The sequence below is a fragment of the Chamaea fasciata genome, unplaced genomic scaffold (assembly GCF_029207755.1).
Source record: "Chamaea fasciata isolate MVZ Bird 193981 ecotype frontalis unplaced genomic scaffold, bChaFas1.0.hap1 SCAF_7, whole genome shotgun sequence".
In the NCBI taxonomy this organism is placed as follows: domain Eukaryota; kingdom Metazoa; phylum Chordata; class Aves; order Passeriformes; family Sylviidae; genus Chamaea; species Chamaea fasciata.
In genome coordinates, this window is record NW_027094092.1 from 7203164 (window position 1) to 7226604 (window position 23441).

The following is a 23441-nucleotide window of genomic DNA, read 5'->3' on the forward strand; positions in this document are numbered from 1 at the left end:
AATTTTTACCTGGAATAGATCTTATTCTTTGAACCCCTTAACTGGCAGTTCCTGTAAACAGAGGTTTAAGGCCTGTGATCAAAATTTGGTATTTAATTTTACAGCTTGAAAAAGTATGTATAATGATAATAGGTATTTGTAAAATCTAGAGAATACACAACGGTGTTTAAAACACTTATGAATTGACAGTGGAAGAAGCCAAAGTGTAATTGAAATCAGAAGTATAATCCAGTTTATCAATCCCACTTGAAAAGTCATTGTTTTTTTCTTTACTTTTTTTTCCCCACTAATCTTTTCTGACAAGACATTAGGTGTGCAATTTTTGAAATATTACAGGAAGAATTTAAATCTAGCAGATGCTACAGAATTGTGAGGTAAGGAAATCTGTGGTATAAGTAATCCTTGGCCAACTCAGATGAAAGCAGAGTATTCCCTGCAGGGCTGAATCTCCACATAGTTTCTGGTGTTGACCTCACAGATGCACTGGCATCAGTTCTCTTGAGTTTTGTGTGCTGTGAGGACAACTGTGGATTTATGTGGCTAAACTGAAAGCCAGTTTTGTAATTATCCAATTAATGTAACTTTCAATTAAAGTATGGAGCCACCTTTACTTTCCCTCCCTTTCCCTGGCTTCGCTGTTGTGTCTGCTTTGCATGGGACGTGTTGTTTCCTGATCTTTACCCCGAATGTGTTTTGTCGTATCACAAAACAGATGGGAATGCACTTCAGATGACAAATCATTTCTAACAATGAACAGGATCCGTACCTAAGCTGTCATAATCTCAGTTTATTCAGTGTGGTTTTTTACTAGTGGTTCTGTATTTGTCCTGGAAAGATTGATGTTACTAATTTATGATAAGATGGTTTGATCCCAGTTTGCAGTGTAACATGTGCTTGTGACTTCCTCAAATGATCTGGCTTTAGAGCTCCTACTAAAATTGAAGTTTTTGTAAAAATGACTGTGATTGTTGAGATTAAAAAAACATCAGCTGAAAAAGCTGTGGTTTACATCATACAAATCAGGTACATTGGAACCTGGTAATTTGAACTGAGATGTAATTTGGCATTTTAATTGATTGGCTTTCCTTCTTAGTATGGTATAACCTCAGCCTTTCCACCCTCCTGTATAAAGTCTTCCTTTCGAGCTGATGAAGAAGTGAAGTTAGACTTCGGTTTGCTTCTTCTTAGTGAGATACTCAGACTTTATGTTCTACATAGAAATGTTGGAGGAAAATCACATGGTGAACGCAGTGGATTTTAATCTTTAATCTTGTTCCTGTCAGTCATTTGTAGGGACTTCACTCTGTCCCTGGTCTCTTTTCATGTAGTAGTGTCTGATATAAATGTAAATGCTCTCCTGTGGCACAAAACTGATTGAGGATGACTGGTTCTTTCCTGGCTGCTCCGATCCAGCCATAGTCTCAGGGCAGCAGGAGCTGGAGGAGGAACTGGCCACAGTTCAAGGAATGGGCAGGCTGCAGCAGGCAAGAAGAAAAGGCAGTCAGACCAGCAGGAAGCTGCAGGTGGGTTCAAAGAGATGTGAGTTTATTTTTACCTGTCTGTTAATAAAAATGTGGGAAGTATTGTTACTTATGTGGTGCTTTAGTCTTTAAAACATTAGGAGCTTAAGAACATAGATTGGAACTGAAAACACTGATAAATTTAATGATCATGTACATAGCCAGGAGGTGAGAAGTTCCAATGGCATCACACCTCTTACTCCTTTCCACTGAAAAATCACAAGGTTCTCTGTGGAGTAATTCCCTTGCCTGGAGCCACATGCATGCTTCAGATGTTAAGGCCATTTTTGGCTTCAGTAAAATCCTTACAAATCTCTTTGCTGGTGGAGCTTTACTGAATAATTAGTGCCACTTAATTCAGGTGGACTTCTAGGTAGTTGGTGCTGTACCTCTCCTGAAAATTCTGTAAGAATTGGGATGTCATTGTCACATTAGCAGATCTTTGGAAGAATATAATTAGTTAACTGATACTTCAGAGAACTCTTAGCTTTAGAAATCATAAGATAGTTAAGATACCCAAACACTGTTATCCATTAGCTTCTCAGATAGCCGAGGGTGTTTTTAAAGGCTTGCAGGTATCTTAAAAGACGTGTGGGAGACTTAGCTTTTCTGGAAGTAATGACTGGAAGCTGGGCAGGCTGCTCTAGGCCACAGCAATCCCACATACTTGCATTTGAGTGCCTGAATCAGTGCTGAGTTTTGGGATTTTTGGTGGGAACTGTGGTTTTAGTAGCAGAATTATCTTACCTCTGCTTTCTTCCTTCTTTCAGTTAAACTTCCTTCTCATGTTTTGTGTGTAGGAAGAATTCCCCTTCGATGGCAAACCATGCTTCCAGGAACTGAATGTGACCTTGGATAGCACTGACTCAGCTGAAGGAGAAAACATGGGAGGTTGGTGGCCAGAGTACCCTTCACCCAATGCAGGTGTGATAGCGACTAGACAGTTGATGAAAGCATGCACACAGCATCCGCATTTTGTGTCTATTTCTGTTTTCAAATTCAGCTAACAGCCCATTTGTGGTGTATTCTAATCTTTGTTGGATTTTTTTTGGCTTGTGTTTTCTTCCTTTCCATTTCCAAGCATGTGCGTGCTGGATGAACTGCCTAGTTCTGGCTCACAGGTAGAGCATCAGTATGGCTGAGCACTGGAATTGGATGAGCTTTGATGCCCATCAATATTCAACGTGGCAAGATCTTGTATTTGTTTTAAGTTATGAGTCTTGTTCCTGTGAACGTGTTTCCAGTTTATATCACAGTTGTGTTGCAAACCAGAATTCCATTCCGTTGCTGCTTAGTTTAAAAATACAGTTCTCGGTTTTTAATACTGATGTTTTTGTATCAGTGGTAAAGTTTGCAGATGCATCTTACTGTTAAGGTGGAATAGGCTCACTTGCAAATTGTCAGTCCAGACCAGTTTTATTAATAACTTCTTAAGATATGATCCTGCAAGCACCTGATGAACTTATGGTTAATGTAGGATGAGCCACACTATTGGTTGAGCCACAGGAGTGGTGGTTCAATATTAGAATATTTCTGCCAGGTTGTCTGAGTTCATGACCTCTGCAACTTTAGTTTGGTTTTCCAACAGTTAAGGGTACTTTTGCTCTCTAAATTTTGGGGATGTAGTCCCTCAGGCATTTCCACTGGAAATGGGTGAGATTTGTTTTTGCCCAGCACTGATGAGAACTTTGACTACAAAGAGCTGCAGCCATTTCTAGACTTCAGGAATTTTGGTAGACTTCTCTTGAAAGAATTTTCCTTCTTTGGCCTGAGTAGGTTTACGGAGCGTGGTTGAAGAATTGGAATTGGAAAGAAACCAACTGCAGGAACAAATACTTTTTCTGGAAGAGCGTTGTCAGGATTTGGAAGACAGATTTCAGCTTCAAGGTAGAATGGAGGCTCTCCAGGTGAGCTTTGGAGTTGTGTAAACCTGACGATGCAAGAGAATCATTCTCAGTTTATGTTCTTTATATCGCAGCCTACAGTAAGCCAAAACCATCAATTTGAAGCTGACAAAAAATGGCTGAAACCTAATTTACACTCATTAATTATATTGTCAGAGAATGTGCACATCCTATGTTATGCTTTGAGGTTGAAGCCTGTCACTTTTGTTCAGCACGTGGAGAATTATGATTAGGATTAAACTTTATTTGTTTTAGAAATACAGTAAAAAGACTACATGATTTTTGTAATTCTTTGTGGAGGTCTTTGCCAGAAAGTCCAGAATTAGATTTGGTTATGACTCGTTTGAATTTCCCACTCCTTATATGCCTCAAGTTTCTTTTCTGTAAGTGTGTGTTTGTATTTAATTTTTCATATATATACATACACATTTTTATGGAAGAAATTGCTCATAGAAAAATGATTCATAATTTTATATAAATATATACACATGCAATCTAAACTCCAGATATTAGCTAGACACATAGTTATATTTTAAAACCATTCACTGAAGGCCCCACAAAGAACAGTCGAGTTCTTTTAAGTATTGTCTGACTGATGAGTTACTGGCATAATTTGTGAAGCATATTTTCACTAAGTGACACAACTGCTCTTGTACTCAAACTTTTGGTGCATTACTCATGGTTCTTCATCTGTTAAGTCGCACGTGTATAAAAGAGAATGACTGGCTTTAAGATGAGAGACAAGCTTACATTAATTATTGGGACTCTTGTAACAAAGCCTTTCAATACAGGTAACGTTTGGTGTAGAGGAAGAAGGGCAGCTATTGAGGGCGGTGCAGGTGTGTTCTGCCTCCTCCAAAATGCCACCTTCTGTTCATGAATGGTGACAAGTTTGCCACGTTTGTCCTACTTGCTGTTAATTCTGGATGTGTTTTGCTTTTGGTTGTTGGTTGCTGTTGTACGTTTTTTTTTTGGTTTCTTTTTTTTCTTTATTTTTGTGGTTTTATTTTTGAATTGGTGCAGTGGATCTGACTAGAGTAGGAGATTTGTACTCTGTTTGAAACCCCCAAAAGCTGTGTGAACAAAGCTTGCTTCCTTTTTTCTCCAGTTCTCTTATGCTTCTCTGGGTGTGATAATGCTGTTCATTATTGCTTTGTTGCAGAATGAAAATGAGCGTTTGCAAACTCAACTCACCCAACTGCGCAACCAACAAATGCGAGATATGGAAAAGCATCAAATTCTGATCTCTGGCTTGAATGAGCAGCTTAAAGGGTAAAACAAAGGTTCTTTACAACTCCACACACCGCTGACTTTCTCTGCTTTACACTTCAGCTTCTAATGATGAGTATAATCTCTCAAAACACTTGAAAAAACCTGATTCGTGTTTCTGTTTGCAGTTGTGTTATTTTTATACTTGGAAGTTTAAATGGAAAGTGTAAAAATAATGATTCTCTTAGTTCGGGGTTAGTAAGTTTAGAAAACTTAATGTAAGCTTTGTTTTCAAAATGTCTAAATATGTATTTTCTTTCCAGATTAAGTGACAGAAATAGTTTCCTTGAAAATTCACTTGGAGAAAGAGAACAAAAACTGGTTAGCACAACAGAAAAGCTGGAACAAATTGAAACTTTGAGGAAACTGCTTCAAGAAAAGGATATTCTTAACAAAGAGCTTGGGGAAAAGTTTGTGCATGCTGAGCAAAAAGTAAGTTAAACTTACAGTTAGTATTTCACTTATTAGGACTGATGAGCTTTAACTATAACTTCTGATTTGTGTCCCAAGAGAGTTATTGCTGCTTTCCCAGTCTGAAAGTTTGTACTCTGTCTTTACAGTTTTGTTCATTTAATTGCTTTGCTTTAAGTTTGATGTAAAGATTTCTAAGACCCAACACAGCTTTGCATGAAAGTATTTACATTTTATTGGGGTGATAAGTTATTGTTGATTAGTTTCAAAGTATAAACTTAACTGTTGTGTAAACTCAATATTATGACTGGTAACATCACAATTTTAATAGAATTCTATGTCCTTCTATCACATGAACTTCTACTTGTAATACTAAGCTGAATGAAGCCTTAAAGAAATGCAGTGTATATGAAGTGGAGAATGTTGAGCAGAAAACAGCCATCAGTGATCTCACAGAAAGAGTCACTACACTGAAAGAAAAGGTAATTCATAAAAATAATGTAAGAGAAGAAATTCTGTGTTTGTTTTTCGTGGTCCATTTAAATGTCAGCAAAAGTAACAGCATGAGCTGCTTTAAATTTCATACACTGAGCTTTCTGTTTGCTAAAACAATCTAAAGAAGAACATCTTGTGACTTTATGTTGGGTACAGGCTGATTATCTTAAATGCTTGTTCTTTGTGTCGGGTGTAACTTCTCCCTCTAACAGGTATTTGGAGTGTTCTTGTAACATTATTTTCTTGCTGTTTAGACTTTGAAACAAGACAGTGTGGTGGAGTCCATGCAGCTGGACCTGGACCAGACCAATGAAGAGCTTGACAAATTGAATTCAAGCCATTTGGAGGAGAGGTCTCAACTCATTCAAGATCTGCAGAAACGTGAAAGAGAAATCGATAATCTGAAAGAAGCACTGGCAGAAAAAGACAAGGAGATGTCTGTCCTGTCTCTGAACATGACAGAATATTCTGAGCAGGTTATGATCCTGAAGCATCAAGTGCAATGCAAAGAGGAGGAGATGCGAGGATTGGAGGAGGTTTTATCAAAGGCTGAAAGGGAAATGCATTTGCTGAAGGAAGTACAGACAGCTGATGTGAGAGATGCCAGTGTGAAGATCTCTGCCCTTTCTGAGCAGAGTGACACCATGAGAATGGAGCTGGAGAGAGTTAGAGCTGAGAATGAAGCTAAAACCAAAGAAAACGAGGAATTAATAAGGCAGAATACTGAGAACAGCGTGACAATTAAGGATCTCCGTTCTGAAATCAAGGCCAACAATGTTGCGTACCATAACAAGCTCGCAGAGTGCGAGTCACAAATTACTCTGCTGAGAGAGCAAATTACTAAATCATCTGAAAAACTGCAAGAAACAGAGGATAAACAAAGAAAAGAAATGGAATGTTTGAAATCTCAACTTGAGGAAAACAATGCCCTAAAGGAAAAATGGAACAGTTTGCTTAAAGAGAAAGAGAGCAAAGCACAGACATTGGAAAATGAATTAAAGTCAATTAAAGATTTATACAACAAACTGGTTTTGGAAAACGCTAAAAAAGATGAAGAGTTGGCTGTGTTATCTGGGAAGCTCACAGAACATACTGATCATGAGGAAACAGCTAAAAAAGAGTTGCAAGAGAAACAAGAGCTCATTATTTCATTAGAGCAGAAACTTGGGGCTTTGGAGAAGCAGAATGAAGAGACTAAACTTAAATTAATTGGGGATCTGAGAGCCAAAGAGACATGTTGCAAAGAACTTAATGACCAATTAAATGAAATACATAAACAAATTAAAAAATGGGAGATGGAGACACAGGAGAAAGCTTCAGCTAATAATGAGTTGCAGGCAGATCTTGAAGGGAAGCAAGAAAAATTGGCAGAGCAAATAAAAGCAAATGAATATCTAAAAAAAAGTGTAGGTACAATGGAAAAAGAGAAGGAACAGCTAATCAGAGAAAATGAGAATTTGTCCAAACTCCTGGATGTAAAAGAGTGCGAGTTGTTAAAGAAAACTCAGGCTGTGGCAGAATTGGAGAATAAGTTATCAGTTAGCACTGCTGAGTACGAAAAATCTCTTTCAGTACTAAATAGTGATAAAAACACTCTGGCAAAAGAAATGGAACAACTGTCGATAGTTGCCAAGCAAAAGGAAAGTTCAGTTACAGAACAGCTGGGGGAGAAAACAAAGGAATGTAATGTGCTGGCTGTACAGCTGTCTGAAAGCAAGGAACAGACCCAACAGTTGCATGAACAAGTGCAATCACTGCTCATTCAGCTGAAGGAGATTAGAGATGAAGAAGTAAAGAAAGAAGAAATGTTAAATAATAAATTATCTGAATGCAGTGATCTAATGCAAGAGCTCAGCCATAGTAAGGAAAAGAATTTACTCCTGCAGGAACAAATTCAAAGCATAACTTTGGATTTTGAAACTGCAAACAGGTCTCTAGAAGAGAAAAATCTTCAAAATGATTCATTATGTAAGGAAATGGAAGAGAGTAAGCGTTGTGTTGTAGAATTGCAGGATGAAATAAAAAATCTTAAAGATGAAAAAACTAAATTAGCTCAGTTTGTAGAGGAAAGAGACCTGGCTGTGAAAAGTCAGGGTTCAGAACTTGAGAAATTTCAGAGACAAATTTCTGAAAAAATGGAAGAAAATACAGTGTTAAATAATCAGCTACAGCTATTAAGCAAAGAAGTGGAGGTGCTTAGGCACGAAAAGGAGGACTTTTCAAGGTTATTGAGTGAGAAGTCACATGAATGCAAATGTCTCCAGTCTGAAATTACTTCAGCAAGGCAACAAGTGCAAACAGCAGCTCTAGAAAATGAAAAATTGAAAGCAGACATAGAGACAGTTAATGTTACAGTAATCAAAAAGTCAGAGGAGATAGCTGCTTTAACGTCACACTTGTCCCAACAAAGTCATAATATTTTAGATTTGAAGGACCAAATTGACAGCCTGTTGATGGAGAAAGAAAACTTTAAAATTTCCTTTGAGGAGAAAGAAACTCTCCTTTCTGAAAAGGAGGCTTTGATTCAGGAAGTGAAAGATAAAGTGGCAGGAGAAGAGCGATATGTGGAATTCATTGCAGATCTGCGATGCCAAATACAAGCCCTGAATTTTGAAACCAATGACCTCCGACGTGCAATGCAGGAAAAAGAAAATGAATTTAAGTTATTAAAAGATAAATCTGAAGAGTCTGATGTACTTAGGGTTCAACTGTCTGAGAATATGGAGGTTATTTCTAACCTTCAAAGTCAGCTTAAAAACATGACAGAACAATTGTCCCGGTTGAATGATGCAATTGTGCAGAAAGATGCATCTTTAAAACAAAAGATACATGAATGCAACAGTTTAAAAGCACAGCTTTCTGAGGTCCAGGATTCTTCTATTGTGCAGGAGAAACAGTTACAGCTTTTAGCCTCTGAAGCAGAACAGTTAAAAGTACTTGTTTCAGAAAAAGAATCTGCCATCAACAATATTTCAATATTCAGGGAGAATTTAAAGATGCAACTTCAAGAGAAAGAGACTGAGTGTGGTGTCTTAAAGATACAGGTGGTGGAGCTGCAGGAAATGAAAGAGAATTTCCAAAAAGAAATAGAGCATCAGAAGAATGTAATAATTGAGATGGACCAGTCCTTATCAGAAAAGGAATCATCTCTTACAGAAAACAAAAGTCTCCTCGAAACTCTGAAGGAGAAAGCAAGGAAAGATGAAGAGAAGACACATTTAATTTCTCAGCTCCAAAGTCAGGTCCATGAACTAACACAAGAACTACAAAACTCTAAAGAGCTAGTCCATGAGAAAGAAAATGCCTTTTTATCTCTCCAGGAGAAAATTGAAACACAGTACGAGCTGAGAACTGAGTTGAACGTGGCTCTTGGGCACAAAGATGAAGTTATTGCTGGACTGCTTAATTCCTTAAAGGAGAAAGATGCCAGTGTACAGTTGGCAGAGAGCAGTGTTAATGCTCTTTGTAGTGAGATTGACATTCTCAGATCCAAACTAGAAGAAAGTGGGACAGCCATGAAAAAACTGACTGAGGAATTTCAGGAAAAGAACGAGAAGCTTGATAATCATCAGAAAAAAATTGATTCTTTGACTGTTGAGCTTGACTGTCTTAAAAATGAGCACCAGAAAGCACTAGACCAAATAAATACCCAGGAACAAGAACTACAGCAGAAAGACTTGGCTGTGGAGTCTCTGCGTGTAACGTGCACTGAACAGGCTGAGAAATTGGAATGTTTGAAGCTGGAGTTCAACAATGTAAATTCCAAATCATCTCAAGACTGCCATGACAACACACTTTTAATAAATAGTCTGCAGAGCCAGGTGGAGTCTTTAGAGAAAGAAAAAAACCTTTTGCAAGATGATGTTGGTAAACTGATGGCTGAAAACACACAACTTACTTCTTCTCAGACTGATCTGCAAAAGAAATTGGAAGAGCTCCAGGAAATCCATGAAAAGCTAGAAACCAGTGAGAATTATTCAAGGATGCAGATAGATGCTGTCAAACTGCAGATGAAGACTGAAAAAGAGAAGTTACAGATGCAGGTTAGTGTGAAGGGTGAAGAACTTTCTAAATTAGAACTTAAATGTCAAACTCTGGAACAAAGTCTGCTTGAGTCAGAAAACAAATGGGTGACAGAACTTGATAGGGCAAATTCACAAAATAATGATCTTACTGTGCAATTGAGCAGTTTAGAAAGTGAAATGAAATCAAAAGATAGCGAAATCCAGTCTTTGCAGCAAGAGCTGGATCTTATAAAAGAGAAATTAACTCGGAGCTTATCTCCATTACTTAGTAGTAGGCTTTTATGTAAAGAAAAGAAGGCACAAATTTCAGATTCTGAACTGCAGCCAACTGATAGTAAAACTCAGTTGGAAAAATTCTCCACTCTGGTAACTGCTATTCTGAGCAAAGAAACAGAAGGAGAGCGTTTGCAACTGGCGCTTTTAGAAAAACAGAAAGAAATAGACACCATGGAAGATCAATTACGAGGTATGGAGTCACTTGAGAAGCAGAAGGAGGTGCTGCAGAGTGACATGGAAAAGATGAAGGGCAAACACATGTCTGAAATGGAATGTCTCTCAAAAGAAATGGTCTCACTCAAGGAAACATTAGGCAAACAAGACTATCTCCTGAAAGAAAGGGAGGAGTCTTTGGCAGAAATAAAGAAGCAGGTGGAATTTCTTCAAGGCAAGATGAATGAATCAGAAGAAATGGTAAGAACTAGTCAAGAGAAGCTGCAGGCTGAGGGTAAAAAAGTAGCAAGTCTCCTTGAAGAAATGGGGGAAAAAGATCAGCTCATCAAAAACTTAACCTCCCAGGTCAATCAGCAGAAGGATTTAATTTCTGGTCTAAGCCAGCAAATGAAAGAAAAAGACTCTTCTGTTACCCAGGTCATGGAGTCATTGTCTAATGAAATGCTGAATTTTTCTGAAGAGAGGAGTACATTGAATGCCAAACTGCAAGACCTGGAAGCTGTTCATAATAGTTCAGTGGCAGAGCTAAACCGAGTTTTGCAGGAACTTGGGGATTGTAAGAAAGAACTGGAACATAACCAGGTTTTGTTAAGCAGTAGAGAAGCTGAGTTTAAAGATTTAATGAATGAAAAAGAGGAGATGAAGTGTAATCTTGAGAAAATGGGAAAGGAAAAAGAGAATCTGAAAAAGAAGCTTCAAGCGGCGTTGATAGTAAGAAGAGATCTAATGCAAAAAGTTGGAAAATTAGAAAAGAGTGGACAGGAAGAAATAGAAAAAGAGCAGAAAAAAGCAGAGGAGCTGTTGAAGCAAGTTAATGAGTTAACAGACAAACTGAAACTAATTGAAGGGCAAAATAATGATTTTGAGTCTCACCTTGGAACTTTGAAGCAACAACTTGTAGAAAAAGATGCCAAGATAAGTGATCTGACCAAAACCTTATCTTCAAGAGCATCCTATTTAGAGGAAGTTCAGCACAATATCGCAGAACTGAATGATGTCATAGCTGAAAAACAAAATGTTTGTGAGCAGAACCTAAAATCTTTAGGGGAGAAGGACTGTATGCTTGCTCATCTGCAATCTGTGCTTAATGAAAGAGCAAGGGCTTATCAAGAGGAACGTTCTCAGTTGCTCTTGTCTCTTGAAGAGGTGAAGTCTGAACTTAAAAAGAAGGAAGAATTGTTGAAAAAATCGAGTTCAGAAGAGCCTGGTTCAAGTGCTGGAGACAGGAATGAGTGTCTGAATCCTAACAATGATGTTAATGCCATGAATCAATTGCAAAAAGAAAAAGAAGCTTTACAGAGGCAGCTTTTGGTCATGAAAGAAGATATGAAAAAATTCCAGCAAGAAAGGCAAGAGCACATAAAGCTGGCAGCTGCTTTTGATGAGCAAAAAACCCACCTTGAGCAGCTCAGGCAAGAACATAAAGCACTCTGGGAAGTTCTCCAAACAAAATGTAAAGAGCTGGGCTTTAACCAGTTAGAAGGGAAAGAGCTGGTTCCACCCAAGGCACTGCTGGGAGAAGAACAAGCTGACCCAAGGAATTTGGAATCAGACAAACCAAGAAACAGGGTTCAGGTTGCATTCTTGAAAGAGTCAGAATACATGATCACTGCAGTGCCAAGTGAAGACACCGAGCTAAAAGAACTAAGAAGTGATTATGCAAGACTTCAAGAGGAAACAGACATGTTAAGGAAAGAGTTGAGAAAAATATTGGTTGCATTTGGTGATGATAAAGAAGAAACAATCAGCTTAAAGTCTTTGAGACAGCAGGAGCAATGTCAGGGCAGCTTATTGGAGGACATAAAGCACCTACGGATAAAGCTGAAAGCACATGAGACTGAAACTGTAGAGCTCAAGGCAGTGCTTGAACATGTGAATAATGAGAAAAAAGCACTTATTCAAAAAAGTGAAGAGGATTACAGGATGAGCCAGGAGGAACTGCAGAGGTCGAGAATTGAAGCTAAGCAGGAGGTTGCAGGAAAGAATGAGGAAATAGAAGCACTGAAATGTTCACTTACAGATTTAAAAGAGAAACTTGGTCTGGAAAAAGAATTATTAAACAAAGCCATAAAAGAGGGCCGGGAAGAAGCCCACCATTACAAAACAGCATTTGAAGACATGAAGAGTGAAAAAGAGGAACTTCTCAGCTCTTTGGAAAAGTCCAATTTGGAACTAATTAAGATGAAAAAGGAGGTAGAACATTTCAGGGAAGAAAACAAAAATCTTGTGGCAGAGCTGTGTATGCTGCATGAGAAGGTAGAGACGAATAAACCTGTGGTGTCAGGCAAAGAGCTTAAGGAAGAAAATGGGACTGAAAAGGAATTGGGAGAGGTTGGTTCAGAAAGTAATTCCCTTCAAGGGAATTTGGAAGGAAAAGTCACCGCTTTTCAACTGTCAGAGTCTGAGCACTCTGGGAAAACTAAACTGAGGGAAGCAACAGAATGTGACATCCAGAAACAAATGCAAACAATGGAAGAGCCACTGGCAAAACCTGCAAATTTAAATGATTCCAAAGCCCAAGAGCAAACAGCTGTAACGGAAGAGAGATCCAGAGAGCGCCTCCAAAGGAAATTACAAGCAGCTTTAATATCGCGTAAAGAAGCCCTGAGAGAAAATAGATGTCTAAAGGAAAAGGTTGAACAGCTGATGTTGGAAAGAGAAGAACTGGTGAACAAGACAGGAATGTTGGAGCACTTGCTAGAGCTTGGCAGAGAAAAGCAGAGTTCAAGTGCTGTGACTTCGTTGTCCGGAGAGGAGACCCTTGCTTCGGAAAACGCGAGGCTGCTGACTGAAAATGAAAACCTCACTGCGGCATGTGAAAGTTTGAAATCCACCATGGAGTCCATAGTTCAGGAAAAAGAGGCCTTTTCTTTCCAATTAAATACCTTAAAAGATTCTCAGACAGTTGAATTGACAGGATGGAAGGCTAAACATAGCGAATTAAAGCAGGAGTATGAATCGCTTCTTCAGGCATATGAGAATATCAGTAGTAAAGTGGCAGATATGAGGCAAGTCATTGATCTCAGTAGGAAAGAGAAGCAAGAGGTGGTTCAAAGGCTCAGGGAAGGACAGTCTGAAAAGGAGGCTCTGCAGAAGCATTTACAAAATCTCCTTGATGAGAATGAGGTTATTAAGGACCAACTGAAACAACTCGGTGACGCCAAGAAAACGGAGGTTGAGGAATTAAAGAGCAAAGCAGAAAGGCAGATCTGTGAGCAGGAGGCCAAGATGCAGGAACACCAGGATCGTCTGTGTGAGCTCACTGAGCAGAACCATCAGCTGATGGAGGAGAACGAGCAGCTGAAACAAACCTCTGAAAACCTAAAGCAGGCTTTAGAGAAAATTCAGAATGAGAATGATGTCCTTCATAATAACATCACTGTAACTAAAGCAGCCTTGGGAGAACTGCAGGTTCAAATGCAAGTGTACCAAAATAATACACAGTCCAAAATCAGTGATGCATTATGTGAGAATGAATCACTGTTAAAGGATATTAATGTGTTAAAGGATAAACTCTCTGAGAAAGAACAAGCTGTACTTGTCCTAGAACAAGAAAGAAAGTTAATTTCTGAAAAAGCGCAAGAAACTGAGAAATCTTTCCTCCACAAAACTCATTCTCTAACAAAGCTGGACCTGGAATGTAAAAGTCTAACACAACAAATCGTTAGTCTAAATGAAAAAGTAAAGATTTTAGAGGATGACAAATGTCTGTTACAGGAAGAATTAGAAAATGTACAAGAAAGCTCTTACAAAGTAAAGAGTGAGAAAGAATTTCTTGAGACAGAATTGCTTAATCATGTTAAAAAAGTTGATCATCTTACTGATAGGATGAAATCAGTACAGGTACAGAATAACTTGCTGTTACAGCAGCTGGAAGAGTTAAAGGCAGAAAAATCTAATGTGGTTAGAGAAAAGGAAGAGCAGCAGCTCCATCTTGTAAAGATCTTTGAGGAGAAGGTGAAAAGTGCACAGAGGGATAATAATGGGACTAAAAACAAAACAAAAGAATTGCAAGAACTCTTAAAGGAGAAACAGCAGGAGATCAACCAATTGCAAAAGGATTCTATAAAGTTCCAGGAACTGATCCTGGATTTGGAAAGATCTGTGAAATTGTCACAGTCAAAAACTGAAAAATTCGAAAAGGACTTAAGTAATGCATCAGAAAAGCTGGCAGAATCAAATGATGAAATACTTCATCTCAAGGAAAAGCTTTCTGCACAGATGAACCTGTTGGATCAGTCAAAGAGGGAAGTGGACAGGCTTAAGAACGAGAATCTAAACTGGAGGAAAGAACTTCAGAAGAAGGGAGATGAACTGCAGCTTCAAAAGAGAGGATATGAGAGAGAATTGGAATTTCATCTCCAGCAGCTGAAATTGCTTCACAAAAGTGAAATTCTGAACCTGGAGGAAAGACATGGTGCTCTTGAGAGAGAAAAGGATCGGGTGACGAGTGAGGTTCAGGGTTTGCAGGAGGAAGTCAGCATGAAGGACTCTCAGAACAAGCAGCTGCAGGCAGATCTGAATGCAGCTCTGGCGCGATTGGCTGCTTTCACAAAGTGCATGTCCTCCCTTCAGGATGACAGGGACAGGGTCATCGCTGAGATGAAAACCTGGGAAATGCAGTTCAAAGAGGCCATTCAAAACAAGGAGAAACAGCTGGAAGACAGTAACAAAAGAATAGTGGCCTTGCAAGATGAATTGAAAGATAAAATGACTCAGATTCAAGAACTAAATATCAAATATTCTGTGGTAGAGGAAACAAAGGATGAACTGTACTTGAGGCAAAAATCTGTTGATATGCAGCGCTATGAGGAGCTCTGCAGGATAAAGGAAGAAAATGCCTTCTTTTTTAACAAACAGCAAGAGTTGGAGAGTGTTCTTCAGTCCAAAGAAGAAGCTTTGCAAGCACTCCTGAAAGAAAATAATTCTCTTAATCATCTCATAGAGAATAGTAAGAGTGCAGGAAGAGAGATAAAAGCTCTGGAAAATAATTTTACAAGACAGGAGGAAGAATTGCAAGAGCTTCTAGCAGAGAAGGAAAAAATGAGTGCTGAATTGCAAAAGCAGATGACCATTTCTGAGCAAATGAAGATCATGCTAAATAATAAAGACAAAGAAATTTCCTTACTCATTTCTTCAAAAGGGGATGAAATTTCAGATTATCTGATTCAGGTACAGACTCAACATAGGAATCAGATCAAAGAGTATGAACTTCAGGTAAGGTCATTGCAGATGGAGAGACAGCAAGCTGAGGAGTCCCGTCAGAGGCTGGAAAACGAGCTGAAAAATCTCCAGGTGAAAGCAGAAAAAGCAGGTCAGGATAAGGCTGCGATTGCCAGTGAAATAGATGCCTTTAAAAAATCCATGTCATCTCTCCAGAATGACCGGGATGATCTTTTTACTAGATACAAGGAGCTGGAACATCTTCACCAGGATGTCTTAAACCAGAGGGACAGTCTTTTAGTTGACAGTGCAAGTGAGACTAATGCTTTGAAACAGGAATTAAGGGTCCTCCTCAATAGGATAGATGATCTGCATTCTGAAAATGCAATGCTGAGTGCACAGCTGTTAAAATACAGGGAAGATCTTAACCAGGTTTTATCTCTGAAAGACCATCAGCTGAAGGACTTACTTAAGCAGAAATTGGAGTGTATTAAAAGCCTTGAGCATGAAAAATACGATCTTCAAAAACAAATAAAAGAGATGCAGCTTTCCAGTGAACTGCAGAGGGAGGCTGCTGTGGCCTTGGAACATGAGAATAAAAAATTGACCTCTAAAGTAAGTGATTTAGAATCTCTAATTGCATCACTAAACAAGGAGAAACTTGTTTCTGAATCTGGAGAGAAGCTGCTAAGTAGTGAGAGTATTCAGAAAAAAGAATCCAATGGGCAGCATGGAGAAAAGCTTCAGAAAAAGGTTCAGGAACTCTGGAAATCCAGAGGTAGAAATGCAGATGAGGAATACAGTGGGACTCTCTTGAAACTTGAAGATGGAGGTAGAGCTGATGCTTCTGCAGAGAAGATGTTGCTCGAAGTTCAGTCTGAAAACAGTGAGTTGAGATCCCAAAATGAGGCCTTTGGGAAAGCAATGACTGCTCTGCAGAATGACAGAGATCGGATCATAGAGGACTTTAAAGTTCTTCAGAGCAAATACACCTCTGAGCTCAAGACTGAAAGGAAAAAAGGAGATGAACTTGCAGCTGAGTTGGAGGGGTTTAAATCCCATCTCATGAGTATCCTCAAAGAAAACTCTCTTCTGCATGGGGCTGGCCTTGATGCTGCAGATCAGGTTACCCTTGCTCAGGTGGCTGATGAGATTGGAAGTGTCTGTAGGACTTTAGTCAGTCGGGAGTTGGAGGTGAGCAGGCTCTCAGCTGAGTGTGAGAATTATGTCCAGCAGATTGACGCGTTTGCCAAGGCTATGGCCAGTCTCCAGGATGACCGAGACAAATTGCTGCAGGAGCTCAGCCGTCAGAAGGTAACTTCTGAAGCCAAGCAGGGCACAGCTTCGTATCCCATTGATTGCAGCAGCATCAATGAGAGAAATTCTTTTAGAAGTAGTTTGGATGTGCCTCAGAACAATGGGGAAACTTTGGTAAGTTGTAATTAGCCACATGGCTCTGTAATTTTATTCTTTGTGCAGAGAATGCTGTGACATGATAGATTCTGGAGTTTAACTTTGTATATTGTGTGAGTGCTAAGATAGCACTGTGTGCCCAGAGGTGTGTTTACAGTATTGGGAGTTAAGGTAATTACTCTGTTAAACAAAGCAAATGGGGAAAACCTTAGTTTGTAATTAGAATTCTAGCACTAATCAAACTTCACCCATCTAGTTTTCATTCCAGTTTACTAATGATGTTTATTAAACCTAGGCTAAAGAAGGAGCCAACCTTGCAGCTGTTGAAATATCCAAACTGAAGACCAAGGTTGATGATTTGGAGAAGGCTTTGCATCAGACAAAAGCCTTCCAGGCAGAAACTGAGAGAGAGATCACATCATACCAGAACGAGCTGGCTGGATTAAGGTATAACAGTACAGCATTATCCTCTTCACTGATTTGTATAGAATATAGAACTGCTTAACATCTGATGTTTTGTGTTCAGAATGGAAAAAAACCTCCTCCTCTCCGAGTCCCAGGCACTGAGGAATCAGTGTCAGATCACAGTGGCTGAGAAAGACCGGCAGATTGCAGAGCTCCAGAGGCTGCAGCAAGACATGATTGGGAAGAAGTCTCTCCCTGCTGGCAGCAGTTATCCAGTCAAGGTAAAAGAATGGAATGTAGCTGAACGTAAAGTAGAAGGTAGCAGTTTATTGTCTGAGGGTTGCAGCCTGCTTCTCAAAGGAATAATCTATAGTAATCCTGTAAGTTACTGTCTTAAATCAGTTAAATCCAGAATATAAAAGGAAGAAGTTGAAAAAAAATTAAATGGGTTTATTTCTTTCAGATTTATTATGACTGTAACTCATTTTCAGGGACAGGCTTTTTAGGTGGATCAAAAAAGAGCTTGGTTGTTTACATGGTCAGCAGGTTTCACAGTTTGTATAGTTGATGCAAAAAGTTTTTAAACACCTGTTGAAGTTCATTCTTCAGAGTCTAAATCTGTGTCTAGTTACTGCAGATTGGACTAGGACCTAACTGGGGGAGAAAGGGGAATGGAAGTGTTCTTGTCCTTCCCCTGAGTCAGCTGGAGCTGACTTCAGCCAGGAACAAAATCCTGGATTTAGAAAGGCAGCAGCTGACACCCAGGCTGGCAAATGCTGTTTTGTAGACTCTTGTGAAAGATTCAAGGAAAGTGCATTTTTAAATAATAACTTACCTTTTCTGTGCCAAAGGAAGGAAGCAATATTCATTTTAATTTCACTAAACCCAGCGTTTTAGTTGCTGAAGTTTGTCTGCTGTTCATTTTCTGTGATTACAGTCATGAATAAGAGCTATTGACCAGTAATGTCTGTGGGTAATGGTGTATTTTATGTGGTAAAAACCTTTTATTTCATGATTGTATGGGTGAATAGATTCCATAAAGCGTTAAAGATGGCACATATCCCTCCTTTATTGGTGATAAATATCAAAATGTTGAGCTGCCAAAGATAAAGAAGGCCAAAGCTGTAAATTGGTGTTAATTTTTTTCTTTTCAAAATTGATTCTTTTGGCTTTAAATTTATATTTACAAAACAGCTGTTTTACAAGTCATGAATACTAGGGTTTATTAGCTTGAAAATATTTTTTGAAAGGTGTTTTGTATTAATCCTTTGTGATGTTCCCCCTTTTTTTGTGCTTCACATTATTTGTAAATTAAAAAATTAGGTTGGGTTGCGTTTTTGTGGTAATTTTTTGTTATATTTTAATGCAAGTATTAGCACTATATGTGTGCATGTGTATATATATATATATATATATTTAAATCTTGTCTTTAAAGTATCTTTCAAATGTGGTATTAAGTTGTGAGAAGAAAATAATCTTGTGAAAAGGGAATTCTGTAGGGTATATTTAGTGTTTGGGTTGTGGATTATTTAGAGAACTCCATACCATTTACCCTGAGTATTGGGATCTTTTTAAGGCTTTGGAAACTGCCTCCCTTGCTGGAAGTGCAGATGGAGCAGAGGAAATCAAACGTGTCCTGGCTGAGAAGAACCAGCTGCAGACTGAGCTGCAGTGCTGCCTCCAGGAGCTGCAGCAGAAGGATCTGCACTTCCAGCAGATTAATTCCAAGGTAGCTTGGAACAAATCCTGAAAAGCTCATTTGAATCTGGGTTGGCCTCACGTTGGAATATTGCTGAATATTGGTGTTGTCTTGCACAACTGAATGGTTTTTTACTTTGAAACGTAGATATTTTAAAAGAACTCAGCCTGGACATTCAAATTAAATGTCAGTTTTCTTTCTGCCAGGCTTTCCTGACTTGGTATTTGTCTGAGAGGTTTATTTCACTCTGCATTCTGAAGACATTGATGAACCTCTGAGCTTCTACTCACAGGAAAATATTTTTCATTATACACAGAAACAGGTGTCTGTCTTAGCTGGAACGAGATTTCAGCTTCTGTTTTGGGTGTATTGATGGCAGGGGAAATCACTGCTCAGCTTTCATTATTTCCTCTGCTCATGAAACATTTTAAATCCCAGCCGAACTGTGTGTGACCTTGCCAAAAAGTGGATGCAATTTTGAAACAGCAGGTCTCAAATCTGCAGGGGATTTCCTGGGAGAGCTAATTTTAATGACTTCAATGTGAATTTCTCTCAGGTTGTGCAGTCAGCAGAAGAGAATGCTGTCTTGTCTGCCCAGCTGAAGACTCTTTCCCAGACTCTGAGGGACAACCAGCTTCATTACACTGATCTGCAAAATCGTTACTTAAGGCTGGAGAGGGAATATCTGGCCATGCAAGTGACATCTTTCCAAGGCTCAGTCCAGGTAACCAGATACAGGGAAGGTTTTTTAGGTTGCTTCCTTCTGTGCTTATACTTTTCTGGTTTTCTTGCTAAAAATGAAATAAAGTACTTTTTGTTGTAGTGAGTACTTTGCTAGCTAGTGACTGAAGATAACTGTCTCTACTGTTGTTAAGCTGGTCTAATTTGACTTTTCATTTAAGGAAACTGTTTTACATGTTTTTTTTTGTTTTTTGAAACATCTTTTTTGAGTTGGTCTGCTGCTGCCAGAGATAACTGGATGATCACTGCTCAGTGGATCAGGAAATTTAGTGATAATTTCACATCAGTTGTGGATCATTTTACAATGCTTGAGTAATACTTTCAAAAGTGAGACCTACGTCACCAGTTCAGCATTTCAGTGCCCTTTGCCAACCCCTCATACACATCTGTAAGATTATTATTTGGAGTTGGAACTTCATGATTTTTAAGGTCCCTTCTAACCCAGTCCTTCATGATTCATCATTATTCCTTTATTTTTAAAAAACTTTCCTGTACTGCCGTGGTTCTTCATTAACAATCGTTAATAGAACACTCTGAAATAGCATATGGATACATATAGAAAACAACCTTTACTCTACCATAAATGGAAATAAATCCAAACAAGAACTGTAAGTTAAAAATAAATGAGTAGCTGCCTTGCTTCAGGAATTGTGGATGCGTAGATGCATTTCTTTCCCTTCAGACATTGTTGAGAGATGGAAATGAAAACATTTAAGTGGCACAAAGAATTATCTGTTCCACTGTTTTGTGGTGCTGATGGCTTCTGTAATTGAAATAATTTTGGCAAGTAGAAAAATGGTCACTTGTTTGGTTTCTTTTCCCCTTAATATTTTCTAGGATGAAACTAGAGCAGAAGTTCCCCCTGGAGCGCCACAGGAGAGATCTGGGATTATTGTGGAGATAGACAACATGGAGCTAAATGAGCTCAGGAAAAGGTCAGGACTCAGAGCATGTATTAGCAATATTATTTTCCTGACAGCTGTGTCGTGAGTGTGAAGGTAATGCTTCTCTATCCCTCTGAGACATTTGTGTGTGGAGAAGGGGAAGGAGTGGATTTACAGTGGATTACATGAATCATGAGCCATATTCTTGAATTGTTATCATCTGGTAATAGTTGTGGTTTGTATCTGTACATACATGTATTGATTATTGGTGACTTTATCTCAATATTTGAGCTAAAGCATCTCATTATAATTAAGTCTGTTAGAAAAAGGAAGGTTTCCTAATTAAAAAAAACAAAACAAGTAGTTCTTTGACTCCATAAAATACTGATTTCAGATTTTATTTTGTCCCAGGCTTGCAGAGACTGAGCAGCAGTATGAGTCACTGCAGCAGGGTCTCTCCCAGCTCACAGAAACACTGGCAGAGGAGAAGAGGAGGAGAGAAGCTGCAGAGGAAGCTCTTGGACTCTATGAGGAGAGAAGTAACAGGTAAAACACAGATTATTTGTTTGCCTTTTATTTTTAGTGAGATTAGTAAGAGGTTTTGCTGTGGGTCTTAGATGTTTTTGAGATACTACTACTTACAACAACAACAACAACAATAATAATAATAATAAACAAACCTGTATGTGAACCCACAGTGCCTAAAGCAGTGGTAATCCATGCGTTAAAAAGCTAAGTTAAACACTTGGTTAAGAACTGGGATTTTTTTTTCTGTATTTAATTTAATCTAATCTGTTAGACTCGGTAGTCAGTGCTATTTCTTTTTTTCCAGGTTAGGAAAAAATTTCCCATATAACAACTTTAGCAGAGCCACTAGTTAGATTGAAAATATCTTTATGCACCTGCCTCAATAGTGTGCCTCACTACCATCACCTGAAAATCACTGTTCAGTCATCTGGTGATGATGGGATTAATTCTGAATAAATGAAACACCTTGAGAGTAGATTGTAAATAGAGACTGAAAAAGACCTGGCAACATGAAGTGAGTCAGCTTTTTGTGGGGACCTTCCCTCGGTCATTTTAAGTATGCAAAATGATGTTTTTTGTGTCGATTCAGTTTCTTTAAAGAGGAGATAATTCAGCAGTGCATGTCTCTGTGCCTTGAATTTTTCTCTAGATTTGAAGTAGGCAGTTACAGGTCTGTCCCCAGTGACTACACTGTCCAGATGGAAGCTGAGGAGGAGAGGGAAGCCTTAATCATCAATCCCAGTGAACACGTTGTTGTGAGGAAGGTAAGGGATTGAAAACCTTTAAAAAACCTGAATTATCTGCTCCTTAAAAGTGGTGCAAAAACATTCTTCATTTCTTTCTGTTGGGGCTGGGAGTCCAAGAGCAGCAGCTGTGTAAACTGTGCCAGAAAACACACTGCATATGTCCAGGTTAAAAAATGTATGTGATCATACTTACACTACACGTGTGGCCATTAAATAAACTGTGTCTGCATTTAATTATGCATGCCCAAAATGCAGTGTGCATATTTATGTGTGGAGTTGCATAATGCAGAGCTTGGATTCCTTCCTTTCCCCTCTCATTAATGCTGGGTTTGGGGCCTTTAAATCACTTAGGCTTTGGTTTTTGGGATCGGTTGTGTTTTGTGGTCAGTTGCTGTGTCAGAGGCAAAAAGGTTTGTAGTGCCTCAGAAATGCAGGCTGCAGTGGAGCTGCTTGTGGTTTGTAGTCCTGATTCTTCCTCTGATAACTTCTGTCTCTCCTTCAGATGAAAGGAGGAGCCCTTTCCTTGCGCCGCTGGCTCCGGGGGCGAAGCCTCTACTGCTCCAAGCTGCTGACGGCCCGAGCCAAATCCCGCTATTTATTCCTCACCTACCTGGTCACACTACACCTCCTTGTTCTCCTGTGCCTCACTGGTGTGCTCTGAACCCACTGCACTCCCTGGGGGCCGCCTTCCCCTGAGGGCAGTGCCAGTCCCAGCCTGGAGACTCCTGCCACGCTGCTGTTCCGCTGTGCACTGGACACAAATCCCTGGGACACTACACGGAATCTTGAGCTTCTCCAGTGAAATTCGTGCATATCACACTCACTCCAAAGTTGACTTGAATTGCTCTTTAACAGTGGGATATTATATTTGCTAAGGAGAAAATATTTCCCTCTGCCCTATAAGGAAACTGCTGCATACAAGTTATTTAATATTGTTTGTGGGTACATAATGGTTGATTACTACTGAATGGGTTGTAAATGATATCTTTTCTATACAAATTTTATTTTAAGAGTTAAACTATAAATTCTAAAGGAATATCAAGCTATTACTGTATATTGGCTTCTTGATTATAGCAAGAAGTTTTATGGAGTGCAATAAAGGAAGAACTACTGGATTTTTGATTTCTTTGGTTGGTGGGGTGGGTTTTTTTTGGCTGACAATAAAAGAATTAAGAAGGTTCTTCTTTCCCATTCAGTTTGTAAAGAAATCAAGATGCTCAGATCTGTGTGTGGCAGTGAGGTAAGCTGATGATTAAAGATTCAGTAAAGATTCTCATTTGAGATGACATAAGTATTTCCAACTTCTTATATTATTTTTGTATTTTTTTTTCTTTCTGTAACTTGTGGGGGTATGCTATTTTTTTTAATTTCCTTGCACTTTTCGTGGTGGGGCTTAGTTACTGCCTGTTTTGGAGACAAAATGTTCCTCAGCTGCAGAACACATGAAATTCAACCTTCTAAAGACACAACCTTACATATTTTACATATTTCAGCTTCAAGGTAGAAATCAATAAATTCAGCTAAGAATCTTGTGGGCAGAAGAAAACCCAGTGAGTATGGAAAAGGAAGGATTCCATCCATTTTACTGATGAGCGGAAACAAGGCTGACTTGGAGATACTTTAGTGAAGTGATTTAGCTGCTTAAGAGGTAGTTACTGCTGCAGGTAAATACTGTAAACCAGCTTTTTCTGATGGTCTTTAGTATTTCTTAGTCTGGTAAAGGTCTGGATTTTTATATAAATCCCATATGTTTTGCTGTAATTGATTTTTTTTTGTGATGATTCTTCT

General features: G+C 38.9%; 1 protein-coding gene across 6 annotated transcripts in view; it reads left to right on the top strand.

Annotated features, from left to right (window-relative positions):
• LOC136292128 (golgin subfamily B member 1-like) overlaps window positions 1-22934 on the top strand; it is a 34426-nt gene extending 11492 nt beyond the window's left edge. Inside the window, exons 15-30 of one of the 6 annotated variants that reach the window (XM_066187418.1) lie at window positions 1414-1523; window positions 2321-2444; window positions 3297-3427; window positions 4216-4263; window positions 4587-4696; window positions 4957-5125; window positions 5482-5586; window positions 5854-16668; window positions 16946-17097; window positions 17177-17336; window positions 18632-18784; window positions 19311-19478; window positions 20333-20430; window positions 20791-20925; window positions 21557-21671; window positions 22156-22934. In XM_066187418.1, the coding sequence (XP_066043515.1) occupies window positions 1414-1523; window positions 2321-2444; window positions 3297-3427; window positions 4216-4263; window positions 4587-4696; window positions 4957-5125; window positions 5482-5586; window positions 5854-16668; window positions 16946-17097; window positions 17177-17336; window positions 18632-18784; window positions 19311-19478; window positions 20333-20430; window positions 20791-20925; window positions 21557-21671; window positions 22156-22314 (12752 nt within the window). In that variant the 3' untranslated portion in view covers window positions 22315-22934. The remainder of the gene's footprint in view (window positions 1-1413; window positions 1524-2320; window positions 2445-3296; window positions 3428-4215; window positions 4264-4586; window positions 4697-4956; window positions 5126-5481; window positions 5587-5853; window positions 16669-16945; window positions 17098-17176; window positions 17337-18631; window positions 18785-19310; window positions 19479-20332; window positions 20431-20790; window positions 20926-21556; window positions 21672-22155) is intronic. The other 5 variants (XM_066187421.1, XM_066187419.1, XM_066187422.1 and 2 more) reach the window with 5 other exon arrangements.
• The last annotated feature ends 507 nt before the right edge of the window (window positions 22935-23441 follow it).